General features: G+C 40.5%; 1 protein-coding gene across 1 annotated transcript in view; it reads left to right on the top strand.

Annotated features, from left to right (window-relative positions):
- LOC107728164 (Down syndrome cell adhesion molecule-like protein 1 homolog) overlaps positions 1–13,599 on the top strand; it is a 138,465-nt gene that overhangs the window by 82,324 nt on the left and 42,542 nt on the right. Inside the window, exons 4-7 of the mRNA XM_016538257.1 lie at positions 5,472–5,618; positions 6,029–6,307; positions 7,816–8,091; positions 8,940–9,236. Of these exons, the coding sequence (XP_016393743.1) occupies positions 5,472–5,618; positions 6,029–6,307; positions 7,816–8,091; positions 8,940–9,236 (999 nt within the window). The remainder of the gene's footprint in view (positions 1–5,471; positions 5,619–6,028; positions 6,308–7,815; positions 8,092–8,939; positions 9,237–13,599) is intronic.

The raw sequence follows: 13,599 nt of genomic DNA, 5'->3' as shown, positions 1-13,599 counted from the left end.
TTGGTGGTGACACCTCTCTTGCAACATGTTTAGCTATCACAGATATTATACTTAGCTTTTTTGGCTTCTGATCGCAAATGTAGCCAAACTTTGATGCGCTTAGATTAGCGAGCAAGGTCCTGGCAGATCGCTAGGTCCGGTCCTCACAGATGAAGAAAAAAAAAAGCGCATAGAAATCTATAGGCGGAATCGAAATTTTTATTTGACAACAAGTATCTGATTCCTGACCTTAAGTATCCGATTCTGGAATTGGAATTGATTTTCGATTCCAAACCCTAGACATGACAGACAATTAGTTGTCCAGTCTGGTCACAAAAATATGGTTGTGAGTCTTGAACATGTATGGGTAAATAACCAAAATGTGTGTGAATACAATTGTATTAAGGACTCAAATATAGGAGTAACAACCGTGTTCTGTTACTGTGTGAACATGGCCATAGAGATCACCCACACATATGTGATTGGGGTTCTCAAGAAGTGAGTTGGAAGGTTGGAGAATGGAGACGAGGAGAACAGCGGGAGCTAGAGAACAGCACAACTAGAGAACACAGGCTGAAGTTGGACAAGAGTGGGTGGGAAGTAAAGAGTGACAGCAGGGAAGTGGAGAGAAGAGGTAGATGCAGGGAAAGGCACAAGAAATATACCTACAAACTCTCTGTATCAGTAAATTACAAGAGAGCACACTATATGTGAATATAGTCTGAGCTAAAGGGCATTGTTAGGCATGAAATACAGTGGAGCATCTGCAACTTCTTCAGTCACAATGTAGCACAACTCTAGTGCCTTATTGCATAACTGAAATGATTAGAACAGAAACAATTAAGGGCAGACATTTTTATTAGAAAATTCATTTTGTGCCATCTTTCAACAAAAATATATACAGTAGTTCCTGACATGTAGACTAAGGTCAATAGTTGGCCACTAACACCTTGTCTACACTGGGTGCAGCCCTTATTGCATTGCAAAAGTTTGAGACTATCTATACTGAATGTCAAAACAAAAATTTCAAATCTGAACTGTTGTCAGAAGTAGCACAAGAGTATGTCAAAAATGGACATGTTGACATGGTGTAAGGGTGCTCTGCAGTCATACTGTACACAGTAGCTATTAGGCAAGTGTTTGACATTAAAAATATTTGACCAGTTGAGGTCCAGAACTGTCAAATGTTATTTCCAGTTCATTTTGTAACTGATCTAGACATTTTTCACGAAGAGTCACACCTTATACATCAAGCATAAGGGCCCTTCATGTGTGTAAAGGGTGATTTGTTGTTAGACAAGCCCAGGTGAGTGGGAATTCTAGAGTCATCTCTGGATACGCCATATTGCATCAAGGAAGATTCGTTTGAGGCTTTCGTACAAAACCAGCAGTGCAGTGTGTGTTTGAGCATTTCAATTTTCATTTGAGTTTCAGTGAAATAAAATATAAAAAATAGAGTCGACAATAGAGCCATTTTTCGCTTCATCTCTCCTTCTCCGTTCCATCACCAAGTGTCTTCCTTCACTTGGTGACATTGTTTTTATCTTTGATCCCTCGCTCTCTTAGCTCTAATCTTGATTTTTGTCAGCTCTCCTTCGTTAACCGTATTCTGCATCGAAATGACGTTGAGTCCCACCCGCAGCCAATCAGAGCCCCAGCTGGCCTGTCTCTCCATGTGCCAGGCTCTCCGTGTGTGCCCTGGTAGCCCGTTTGTGGCTTAACAAACAACTGAGCGTTAGCATCCCCTACGTTTACACCCTCCTTGCCAGCCTTCCCATCATCCCTCCCTCTTTCTTTCTCTCCGTTTTTTGCACATGCCACCGCCGCGCCCCCTAACCCACGTCACGTGAGTGCAGGGGCCCTAGCAACAGCGAGAGAGAGAGGGAAAAGTGGAGCGAGAGAGGGAAAGAGGGAGGGGGAAGAGACGCAGAGCATTAATAAGTAATGGGCCGAACAGTTTGAAACCCGGTCCTCATTAGCATTGCAGCGGCGCCATCATTTGCATGGGAGCTCCTAGAGCAAATTCAACATTAGCTTCAGCCCACACCCCTCTCTTTTTGTCTTCATGTGTCTATCGTTCTGTCATCACACAATCTCCTTCCAACTGTCTCTTTCTCTCTTTTTTTTATTTGTGATATTTCGGTATTTCACTTCTTTCATCTCGTGAGCGTCTTCTTCCTCTTTTCCCTTCTGTTGTCGTTCTGTCGTTCTCCGCCCCCTTCCTCAGAGTCTCCTGGCATTCGTGCGTTACGATTTCCTTTTTGTTGTTGTTCTATTTTCCACACTATTGTGTATTGCGCATTACTATTCATATCCTCTGTTATTCTATTTCTTTTTACCTTGAAAATGATGGCAGGAAAATGGCGGCTTTACTTCCGGTAGGGTTTTATTTTTAGACTAGATCTTTCCCAGCTGCACTCACACAGTCCTGTGCTGAGAAAGCGAGAGAGTTTGCCAGCCCTCCTGACATCCCGTAACAAAACACACATTCTCAAACATGTATACAAACCTCTTTTCCCTTTATGCATTTGAGTGTGTTTCTCTGGCCTTTGGGAGTCTGTGTAGAGTAAGATGTAACTGGAAGGTTGCCATGCTCCACACATAAATCCAATTCCACATTTTTTTTTCTTCCATCGGTCTGACATGATGCCCCAGGCTGCCCACGCTACACACTCCAGCCCTACCACAGAACCTTGTATGTGTGTGGTACACTCAAGCCCTTGTTTTAGACAGACCTTACATGCCCCTGCCCCCTCTAATCCTTCATGCACACACACACACACACACACATACACACACCTCAAGGCGAAGGAAGACTAGACAAGAATTGATCTGCACTCCCAAACAGAACTAATCGCAAGGAGACGTGGGACTAATATGTGCATAGCTCTGTCTGCCTCTCCTTTAATCCATCAGTCATCATTTTTAAATCTGTACACCCAATGGGTCACTTATTCAGTGAAGTCAAATGTCTTATGTACAGTCACACACAGACAGGCATGTGCTCTGTTCTGATAAGCAAAAGCCAAATAGCCAAATAAAGGACTTTTAAGATGCAGAAGTTGGAACCATGGCTTAGCAGTGCATTTAGCTCATATGGACAGTGTGGGATGAATATAGCTTGCAACAGTTCCCTATGCTGTTCCTCCTCCTTATTTCAGTTTATAAGGTCAAATATAAAATAAAAAAGAAGCAGACAAATTGTGAAACAAACAAACAAATAAATAAATAAATAATGGATAGAGAGAGGAATATGAGTGGAAGAAATGGGAGTGTGGGAATATGAAGTGATTTCATGCTCAAACCTGATGACACAAAACCGAATTTCGAGTTGCTATTGTCTGAAAATCTGAGATTTGAGAGAGAGACAGACCTTGTGTCCCTGGTTACTGATATTTAATTTACCAGTCTTCACAATGAGAAAGATCCAAGTTACTGGGATTAAATCAAAACTACTCACTGACTACCTCTCTTTCTCTCGCTCTCTCTCCCTCCCTGGTCTCTCGCTCCGGGTGAAATGTTGTGACAGCGCTGCGCTGATGTTGTAGGGGGTTAAAGTCACCAAGTGCATATTATCCTGTAAGGCTTAATATGCAGGTTGAATCGCGAGGGCCGACTCTTAAATTACAGTTTGATGGGCCTAGCATTCAGCATGACAACAATACCCACACAGACACTGTGTTACGTCTATACACACACACTTGTGCTCGCGCTTAGCTGTCGTACGGATATTCATTCAGCAATATATGTTTGTGATGTAAATAATCATGCAACCATACACATGCAGCCAATGCCGCACGCATGTACTTCATTTCATTGTCTTATCACATGGCCATGACATTCACACAGATGCACGCTGAATTTATCTTTGTTTCCAGCCATTGTCTTTGTTTGTCTGTAGCTACTATCTGTGTGTGTGTGAGAGTAAGCTGCTTGTTATAGTGATGGAGTGTGTGTGTGGGCTGCCGAGTCAAGCCTGTCCTCTCCGCTTTCATAAATCTGCATTGGATGAAGCTCTCGAGCCATAAAACGCATCGATCACCATCCTTCACACACACACACACACACACACACACACACACACACATTCTTCCCACAGACTACTCCTGCTTTATATAGGAACGTTGTATCTTTTTGAGTGAGTTTTGAATGCACAAGTGTGTCCTAATATAGATGGATAAACAAGACACATGGCAACTAGTCAAATAATAACGCCTCAGCATAAATATATAAACACATCTTCACGTTTTTAATGAGTCACAGTGTGGATATGACTCCAGATGTTAACCTATAGCTGAAGGTTTGTTCTTAAAGTGTGTTTACATCTGTGTTTGCATCAGACTTGTGTGTTTTGTGAGTTTTTACATTTCCAGTTCATTTAGTTGTCTCATAATGGTGCGGTTGGCCCAATCCACATGCCCTGCCTGCCTAGAAAACTAGGACACACACACACACAAACACACACACACACACACAAACACACACACACACACACACACACATACACACACACACACACACAGAGACTGACTGACTGACTCTCACACACTGACATACTTTGCTATTGTTAATGTGTCCAGTGATGTGCAGTTTAGCAGAACACACACAAACTCTTCTTTCACACACACACACACACACACACACACACACACACACATACACACACACACACCTAATTCATCCCAGAGGAACATTTTATTGCTTTAATGTTGCTCTTTTATAGCTCATGAGACTTCTCAGTTGTTTCAATTAAGTATCAACCTCATCTTATATGTTTCTGATGTTTCTCAGGATACAAACCTGAGAAGACATTTTGCCCCCTAGGAGAAACAATGTAAAAAATTATCTCATCGTTCAAATTCAGATAGTGTATATACAAATTCTAAACATGAAAACAAACACACACACAATCAACACATTAAACATCTTTTTTATGAACTTTCACAGTCTTTTTGTGTCAGAAACATTCACAGCTAAAATGTACTTAATTGAATAAGATGGACTGAGAGTGAAAGAGAAACACTTACTTCTGGCTTCTGGGCGAGTGCTGCATTGTAAAATACGGCCTTCATGAATGTACAGATAAATCAGAGTCAGGCCTCACTGATGTGAAATGACTGTGACAGTAATATACTGTTACAATAACATACACATCAAATATTAAAACGCTCTCTCTTTCTTACTTTGTAATGGATTACTTGCTGTATCCTTCAAAAATGTTTTCATATCTGTACTCGTGTTCGTTTTTGAATGCCGTGACTATAAATATATTTCTGGATGATTTGTAACTCAGTGGACAATTGTTTTTTACAGTTATAACTTTTGTAAAAGTCTAATGATGGATTATGTGACTAACTGAATAGGATAACTGATCTATGGTTGAAGAGTTGCATATGAAGTTGGTCCTAAATGGACTTTTGAAAATCGTCTTTTTGTTGGCCAATGAAATCCATGTGCATATGTTTAGATCATCTCTTCTCCTCTCTCTTCAGGTAACAGGTTTTTCCTGACGTCATATGGGGCCCTCTACATATCTGACGTTCAGAAAGAGGACGCCCTCTCTACCTACCGCTGCATCACCAAGCACAAATACAGCGGAGAAACCAGGCAGAGCAATGGAGCTCGTCTGTCTGTGCTGGGTGAGTGTGTGGGTTTATGTCAGTTTTCTGGGCAGTTGACACTTCTTTGTCATATTTGTCAATCCTAATGCATTAAGCATATTTTCATAATTAGATTTGTTACTTTCTTGGATGCGCTTCTTTGAGAAATAACATTAAGATCCTAATTCATGTCATTCATATTTAAAGGGATTATGTCCTACATTTTAATTGTATATATATTTTCCCTAAAGTCTACTGATGTTAGTCAAAGGTTCTTGTAGAAAAAAATAGCTATAATTTTGTTTAACATGAGCATTTTCTTCCTCTTCTCTGACCATTAATCAGGCAGTTTTGCTAGTGTAACTTTAAGACGTATGTATGTTAATGACTATACATAAATTGGCTACAATTGCTTGGTCTTTCTATAAGAACTTTCTCTCTGTCCGTAGACCCCACTGAAACCCCGCCTTCTGTGATGGACAGTTTCCAGTCAGGAGAATTACAAGTGGGGCGAAGCATAGAGTTGCCCTGTATCGCCTCCGGTTACCCCAACCCCACCATCCGCTGGTTGAAAGATGGGAGGCCACTTCCTGCAGACTCCCGCTGGACACGGCGACTGACCGGCCTCACAATCAGCGACCTCCGTCTGGAAGACTCTGGAAACTACATCTGTGAAGTCACCAACAGCTTTGGCTCCAAAGAGGTCACAGGACACCTTAATGTCATCGGTGAGGAGAAAAGAAAAAAGAAATAAAGGGTAAACGGTAAAGAGGGGAGTTTACAAGAAGAGGGACTGGTGGTAAGACATAAGTAAATTATGAAAGATGTCACCATTACACTGTTGGTAAGGGAAAAAGACAAGCTTTTCAAAAGTTACAAGCTACCTTCACCTTTTAACTTGTCATAGATCCAAGCACGGTATGCTCTTTTAACTTAAAATTTAAGGTAAGAATTATGTTCGGTATTTGGAATGTTCTTCCAGGACCAACAAAATGTCCAGGAACATGTCCTACTTGACAGAATCTTCTCAACCTTTTAAGTAGGACATATTCCTGGATCAACATCATTCCTATTAAACAATCGTACAGGTATAGGGATAGAGCTGTGGTTGGTGTGGACTTCAGCCTCACAGTAAAAGTAGGATTATGACTATGTTTGACTGTTATGTTCTTCCAGAACTAACAAAAGACCCAGGAACATGTCCAATTTCAAAGTAATGGCCACATAATCTATTCCCCAAAGCAGAAACCAAAACCTTGAGGCAAGTGTCCTCATCTTTACTCCTGGAGATCAAGCTTCCTGTAGACAGTTTAGTTTTGGCCTTACTTCCAATGAACCTACTTGCAATTTTCAACTTAACCCAAGGAATTTGATTAGCTGTCTCAGGTGTGTTGGAGTTGGAACTAACATCTGCAGGAAGTTTGTCCTCCCCAAACAGGTCACTTAAATTTATTGAGTGCCTGGTTGGTCTATCTCTTACAAAGTCCTGGAATACCCATACCCTTTCATCCAAAGGAGAGGGTCCAGATCAAGATGGTCCATCACCAGGCCACTGGACTAATCTATTGCCCCATATCTCCTGTGCAACTGAGTCATAGGGAGAGAGAGAAATATCAAATGGAGTATACCAGGGAGTGAGTAAGTGAGAAGCAAATTTGGGTTTAAGAGATGTTGGCACACTGGTAGGCCTCTGCCACCTTCTTGCTGACTTATAGTGAAAGTAATATGAGAGGACAGGAAGATTAGTCTGGCCTCTCCAGTCTGACCCCTGTTCTACCAGAAGTGTGTGTATGAGTGTGTTTTTGAGCATGCATGGGGAGGGATCTTAGACCAGTGGGATGGTATTGGCTGGAGCCTTAATGTGAAAAGAAGAGGGGGATAGAGGAAGGGGAGGTGGGGTGGACTTTTGGACATTTAGCCAGTAGGCACATCACACCGGTGTGCTCACAGATTCTGACAGAACAGGAGGGGAGGAGGGCACGCACACGCATACATGCCCAGACACACACCGAGGCCTCTAGCACCCACTGCCTTATTGCTTACTGACATTTTCTCTATCTATCTATCTATCTAGTCTGTCTGTCTGTCTGTCTGTCTAAGATACCATAATTCTACCTTTTTAGACAAAACTTTACCCTCAGACTCAAATAATCTCTTTCTCTCTCTCTCTCTCTTTCTCTCTCTCTCTCTCTCTCTCTCTCTCTTTCTCTCTCTCCGTCTTTCTCTTTCTCCACAGAACCTCTGAGAGTCACATTATCCCCCAAGAACCTGAAAACAGGCATCAGCAGCACAGTGATTCTGTCCTGTGCCGTTCAGGGCTCGCCCCACTTCACCGTCTCCTGGTTCCGCAACACAGAACCCATCGTGCCTGACCAGCACTTCTCCATCCAGGGAGCCCACAATGAAACTCTCTTCATCACGGCAGCCCAAAAAAGACACTCAGGGGCATATCAGTGCTTTGCCACCCGCAAGGGTCAGACCGCACAGGACTTCTCCATCATACTACTTGAGGGTGAGTGGAAAAAGTGGATAATAGGATAACACTGAAGGTTGTGGTTCTGATTCTAACTCTACAGTGTACAATTCTTTTTTGACATAAAAGTTCCAAATTTAGATTACTATGACTTTTAAGCAAGTTACAATGTGCCCTACACAAGCGCGACAAGATTTTTTTTTTCCCAGTAACAGGTAATTTTGCTGTCCTTAATGAATGTGAAATACAGCACGAAGAAACAGCAGAACATATTTGGCATTTAATATACATAAACCAAAAGAAACCAAGCAACTGAAATGAACAATGATTAATGGTATTAATACTGAATGCAATTTGCAGCAACAAAGCAATTTTCAAAATTATTAAAAAATATATGACTTTTAAAAATGAGGGCTAATGGATTAAAATGATTGTGCTCAATCTAATGATTTAGTGACAATGATTTTCTGTTTTAGAAAACAGAATCAAACAGTAATAATTTCGATAAATATGCCACAAAAATATAATGTAAAAATGTTTTTCAGCTGAAATTATTCACGAACCCTCTTACAGGTGTCCCCAGTTTGTATACTTCTGAATTAAGTAAACTCGCATTTTACGATTTTACAGTTTAAATTTATTGCATGCAATTAAATTGAGACAAAATATTCAAGGTTTTATTTAATTAAATTTAAACACATTTACTGGTTAGGACACAGTGTCATTCATGCAATTCAGAGGCAATACAAAATTAGTGACATAAAACTGACCTCTTTTGAACTCCTCTTGAAAAATTGAGCTGTTCATATGAAATAAACATTTCAGCAGTGTACCTTTCAAAGATTCTGAAGTCTTCTATCTGTATTGCTCTCTCTTTTTCCTGTCAGACGGCACCCCACGGATCGTCTCGTCTTTCAGTGAGCGCGTAGTAGCCCCTGGCGAGCCCTTCTCTCTCATGTGCGCGGCCAAAGGCGCTCCACCCCCCACTATCACCTGGACGCTGGACGACGAGCCGGTAGCGCGGGACTCGGCGCACCGGGCCAGCCAGTACACGCTCTCCGACGGCTCCACTGTCTCGCACGTCAACGTCACAAACCCCCAGATCCGGGACGGGGGCGTGTACCGCTGCGCCGCACGCAACTCGGCCGGTAGCGCCGAGTACCAAGCGCGCATAAACGTAAGAGGTGCCTGTCTACTTTTCAATCTCAGACGTTTAGGGTTATAACCCGCCACCTCCCCGACCCTTGACCCCTGAACTCCTCCACCTCATCTCAGTCCAGATATCATTGCTTCTTATCAACTCAAGTATCATTGTGTGTGTGTGTGTGTGTGTGTGCGTGGGGTGGGGGGTGTATGTGAGTGGGTGGAGCGTCTTATGTTGTTTGTTCATCACAGTTCTGTCACCTGTGCGTTTTCTCATCTTGAACGTTGTTCTTTCCACTGTCAGATCATCTGTTTGTGTTATTGGTATCTTTCCACTTCTCATGTTTGTCTCTCCATCTGCTGAGTCTTTGTTCCTCTCTTTCACACATACACGGTGTCTCTGTCTCGATGTTGCCGGCTGGCTGGCACACGTGTGGTGTCCTGGCTGTTCTGGGACAGAGTGGACATCTGGCAACAGGGAGACGCCATCACGCCAAAGAGAAAAGAGACATGTCAGATAAGAAACCAGACTGAGAGGAGAGAAAATTAGTTGAAACAGTAGAGAAGGGTAGAAACGAGAGAAAAATACTTAAAAACTCAAAGAAGAAGAGAGGAGGATAAGAAAGGAGAGGAAAAACTCAAATTAGAGGAAAGGAAAGAAGTGGAGCAGAGACAAGAGAAGAGGACACATATGGAAAAAATGATTCCAATGAAATGGAAGTAACGATAGATCTTTTCTTCTGTATTATGATGTATTATAGTTTCATCCGTTTCCTCCGTAATTCCATATGGGTTATTGAAAACGTATGTAGACTTTATTTTATCCATCAGTTGTTGACTGGATTTTGATATTTGGCTGTTTTACTCAAAAATGAATGAAAACTCATTCAAGTCAATTTTGGTTGGGTCGTGTTTAAGTGGACTAAATGATTTTTTTCTGGTATCTGGTAGTCTGGTATACGTCACCAGAGAGAAGTTTGTCGTTTCACTGGAAAATCAAGTTTTGACTTAAGAAAAACAGTGGCAAATGTATATAGACTCTATGATGAGAATTTCTACCCTTTGATTAGTAATGAATACTGATTATTTCACAGACAAAGTGGAATTCAAAGTTTGGCTCGTGGTTACCTAGTTAACATGATAATAAGTGCCTCAAAAAATTATTTGAATATATTTTAGCTAATACTTTTTGGTATATTTTGAAGGGAGTAACAAGAGGCATTCGCTCTGACCTGAATATATTTTAAAGGGTTAGTTCACCCAAATTAGAAGTACAAAATGAGGATTTGTAAAGAAGAATGTCGGAGGATTTCGATATAAGCCAAGAGGAGACTGGTTTTCCTTTGCTAAAGTAAGGAAACTTTGCTTCCTTTGCTCCTGTAAGCAAATGTTAGTTTTCACGAGACTCACCGATGTGCAACGCCAACCTCATATGTCATCCTCCCGGAGCTGCTTCTGTGTACAACTGTTGGCGCAACCTAGATTAAAGTGATTATTACGTTTTGAATATGGATATTTTTCTTACAAAAACGCATCGATTCGCTACAGGAGGCCTTTGTTCACCCCTGGAGCCATGTGAGGCACTTTTTTATTATGGATGTATGCGCTTTATTTCACTTCTTTTGGACTGATGAACTGCAACACCCGCTGACTGCCATTAAACAGTTTGGAACATCAAAGACATTTTTTTATATTACTCCGACTGGATTCTTCTGAAAGAAGGAAGTCATATACGCCTAGGATGGCTTGAGGGTGAGTAAATAATGGACTTTTTTGGGTGAACTATCCCTTTAAATATTTGATGTCACTTACCTGACAAACGTTGACAATTCCAATAATAATTTCATCCACAGAAGCACTTGTTCTATCCACCCAGTATCTTGTTTCTAGTCAGACAGATAAATCCCAGTGCGCCAATACTCTCGGAAGTTGTGTTCAGTCAGCTATTTAGATTAAGTTTGCAAGATTGAGAACAGAGATTGAGTTTTTTGCATATTATGCATCAGATGGTAAGTGAACCGACTGTGGGCATTCCATGGGCGTGTCTTCTGAGCCTCAGACTAAGAGTGATATTGATTCATGTTGTCAGGCCTGTTGAATTCACCCACTCTTCCTCTCTGAAATGTTCAGTTATGACATATCTGTCTGCTTTAAGGAGACATGCCAGAACAATCATTGCAGTGAGAATGAGACCCTGTGCCACGGAGCCACAGTTGTGCGCACACACGTTGAATGATACCAACACTCACGGACACACTCATAGAGTCTTAAAACACTACTGCCTGACTAATACACTCTGACCGCAGTATGCTCATGAAAACTGACAGCATTGACTTTAACGCACACGCTATCCATATCACGCACACACATTTATTCTTGAGATGATAGTTTCACAACGTAATATTTACCAAACACAGACACCCGTGCGCAATCGGGCCCCATTCTTCCTGTGAACAGCACAATAGCAGTGCTCAGTTCCTGCCTGGAACATTATCTAAGTTCATACATTCATATATTATGTTTGAGAACAAAGGACAAATAGAGAAATAGAAAGACAGCCAGAGAATAACTGTGAAGAAGAGAGAAGAGGGATACTGTGCGACAGTCTTCTTGAATAATACATCAGGGTTGACTTGTCAGAGCGGTGACTTCAAAGTACAACACACGCTGAGCTGAGAGAAAGGGAAAGAGAGCAACAGAAGAAGAGAGAGATACGAGGATGAGGAGTGGGCTGTTAGAGAGGATGAGAATATTTGTGTGCATAAAATCTACATATGCCCCATCGACGATTTATTAACCGATCCGCCCTCCATTTTGAGGCAAACAAAATGTTCTTCTACAGTACGTCTTCTCGTTCTTCTGGTTCCTCAGATTTTTTTTACTCCTAAGCCACCTTGTCTCAATTCTTTCTGCTTCTTTTTTTTTTTTCTCTGCATCTTCAGGTATTGGCCATTCAAATCTTCATAGTGTCCCACCATCCATTTGTTCGTACACCCCTCCATCCTCGTGTGTGATTTGAGAGCAGAGTCCTGAAGAAGTCAGCCTTCTCTTTTTCCCAAAACAAAGAAAAGAAAACAAACACAAATCGGTCATTACTAACCTTTTCAAATTTGGCAATGACTGGTCTTGCTAGCAAGAACCAGAAGCTGTTAGCATATGCTAATTTCAAAGGGCATTCGCACTGACAGCGATTTGCAGCAAGAGCAAGTTGCAACCATAGTTGGTGATTTGAGGTTACTAGAGACCAAAATCTGTGACAAATCTGGGAAACTTTATGCAAATGCACAGCGACTACCAGAAAGTGGAGCTCATGCTATCTGCTTCATAATTCTGCAGTTAAGCAGGAATGCATCCTAGCAATCAAAACAAGCCTAAGGTTCAATTCAATCAGGGCCGCTGCTGGCCAAATGGGTGCCCTAAGCAGAATTGTATTGTTGTGCCCCGTTCCCCAAATATTATGGAAGTAAAAAAAAAAAAAAACACCTACAATAGGGGTCAAAATAGAACTTTAATAAAATATAAAAGTAAATTAATTAATTAATTGTAATTAAACAGTATTATTTATAAAGTGCAATTGTAGTTATATAGCAAAAAAATATATACAAACTAAAATTACACATATTAAATAAAACATTTTAAAAGATTAAATATTATCAAACATATACAATAATAAATTAAATCAAAAACCACTTCATCCTCTTTTGTAACAAATTTCAGTATTGAGCCTGCATTAAATGAAGCAGAAGATAATAGTCCCTGAAGAATTACTGAGTGCACTTCTAAATAAACAGTTACTAGTAAAAAAAATAAATAAAAAAAACAAGTAAATTAAGAGCAGTCAGTGTAATAAAACAGTTTTAACAAAACAAAAACAAAAAAACAATTACCTCCTATGGATGTGATTTTATTGATACAGTTGTCTGATTGATTTAATAGTCTCAAGCATTCGGAAATCACACAAAAGAAAATGAATACTACGATAAAACCATGTTAATTTTTGTAAGGATTGTGATGTCCATATGTTTTTGTTGAAGAAATTACAGAGGCTGTAGCAATTCTATCGCAGAAAGGTGCATGGCCAAAAATTAAAGATTAAGTGGATATTTTAATTAAAAGTTTGGTCAACATTAAACAAGGATTTGATCGTCCTGTAAGTGTAACAACAACAATTACCAGGCCTTTGGCACACTTTGCCTAGGCATTTGTAAATTGTTTGTTTATTTTGTATTACATTATGTATTTTAACAGTGTTATTCAATGAAACCATATGCTTATTATTAATTAACCAATCATTATTGCCTCATTGTTTTTATATAATGCATTTGAAGTCATTTTAAAAGCTGCTGTTTGCTTAGGTCTGTTTTTATTACCACAAAAAAAAAAATAGGCTTTAAATAAAAAATG

The sequence above is a fragment of the Sinocyclocheilus rhinocerous genome, unplaced genomic scaffold, assembly GCF_001515625.1.
Source record: "Sinocyclocheilus rhinocerous isolate Xijiao unplaced genomic scaffold, SAMN03320098_v1.1 scaffold2834, whole genome shotgun sequence".
Classification (NCBI taxonomy): domain Eukaryota; kingdom Metazoa; phylum Chordata; class Actinopteri; order Cypriniformes; family Cyprinidae; genus Sinocyclocheilus; species Sinocyclocheilus rhinocerous.
The sequence above is the reverse complement of the archived record's forward strand: the minus strand, read 5'-3'. Positions and strand labels throughout refer to the sequence as shown.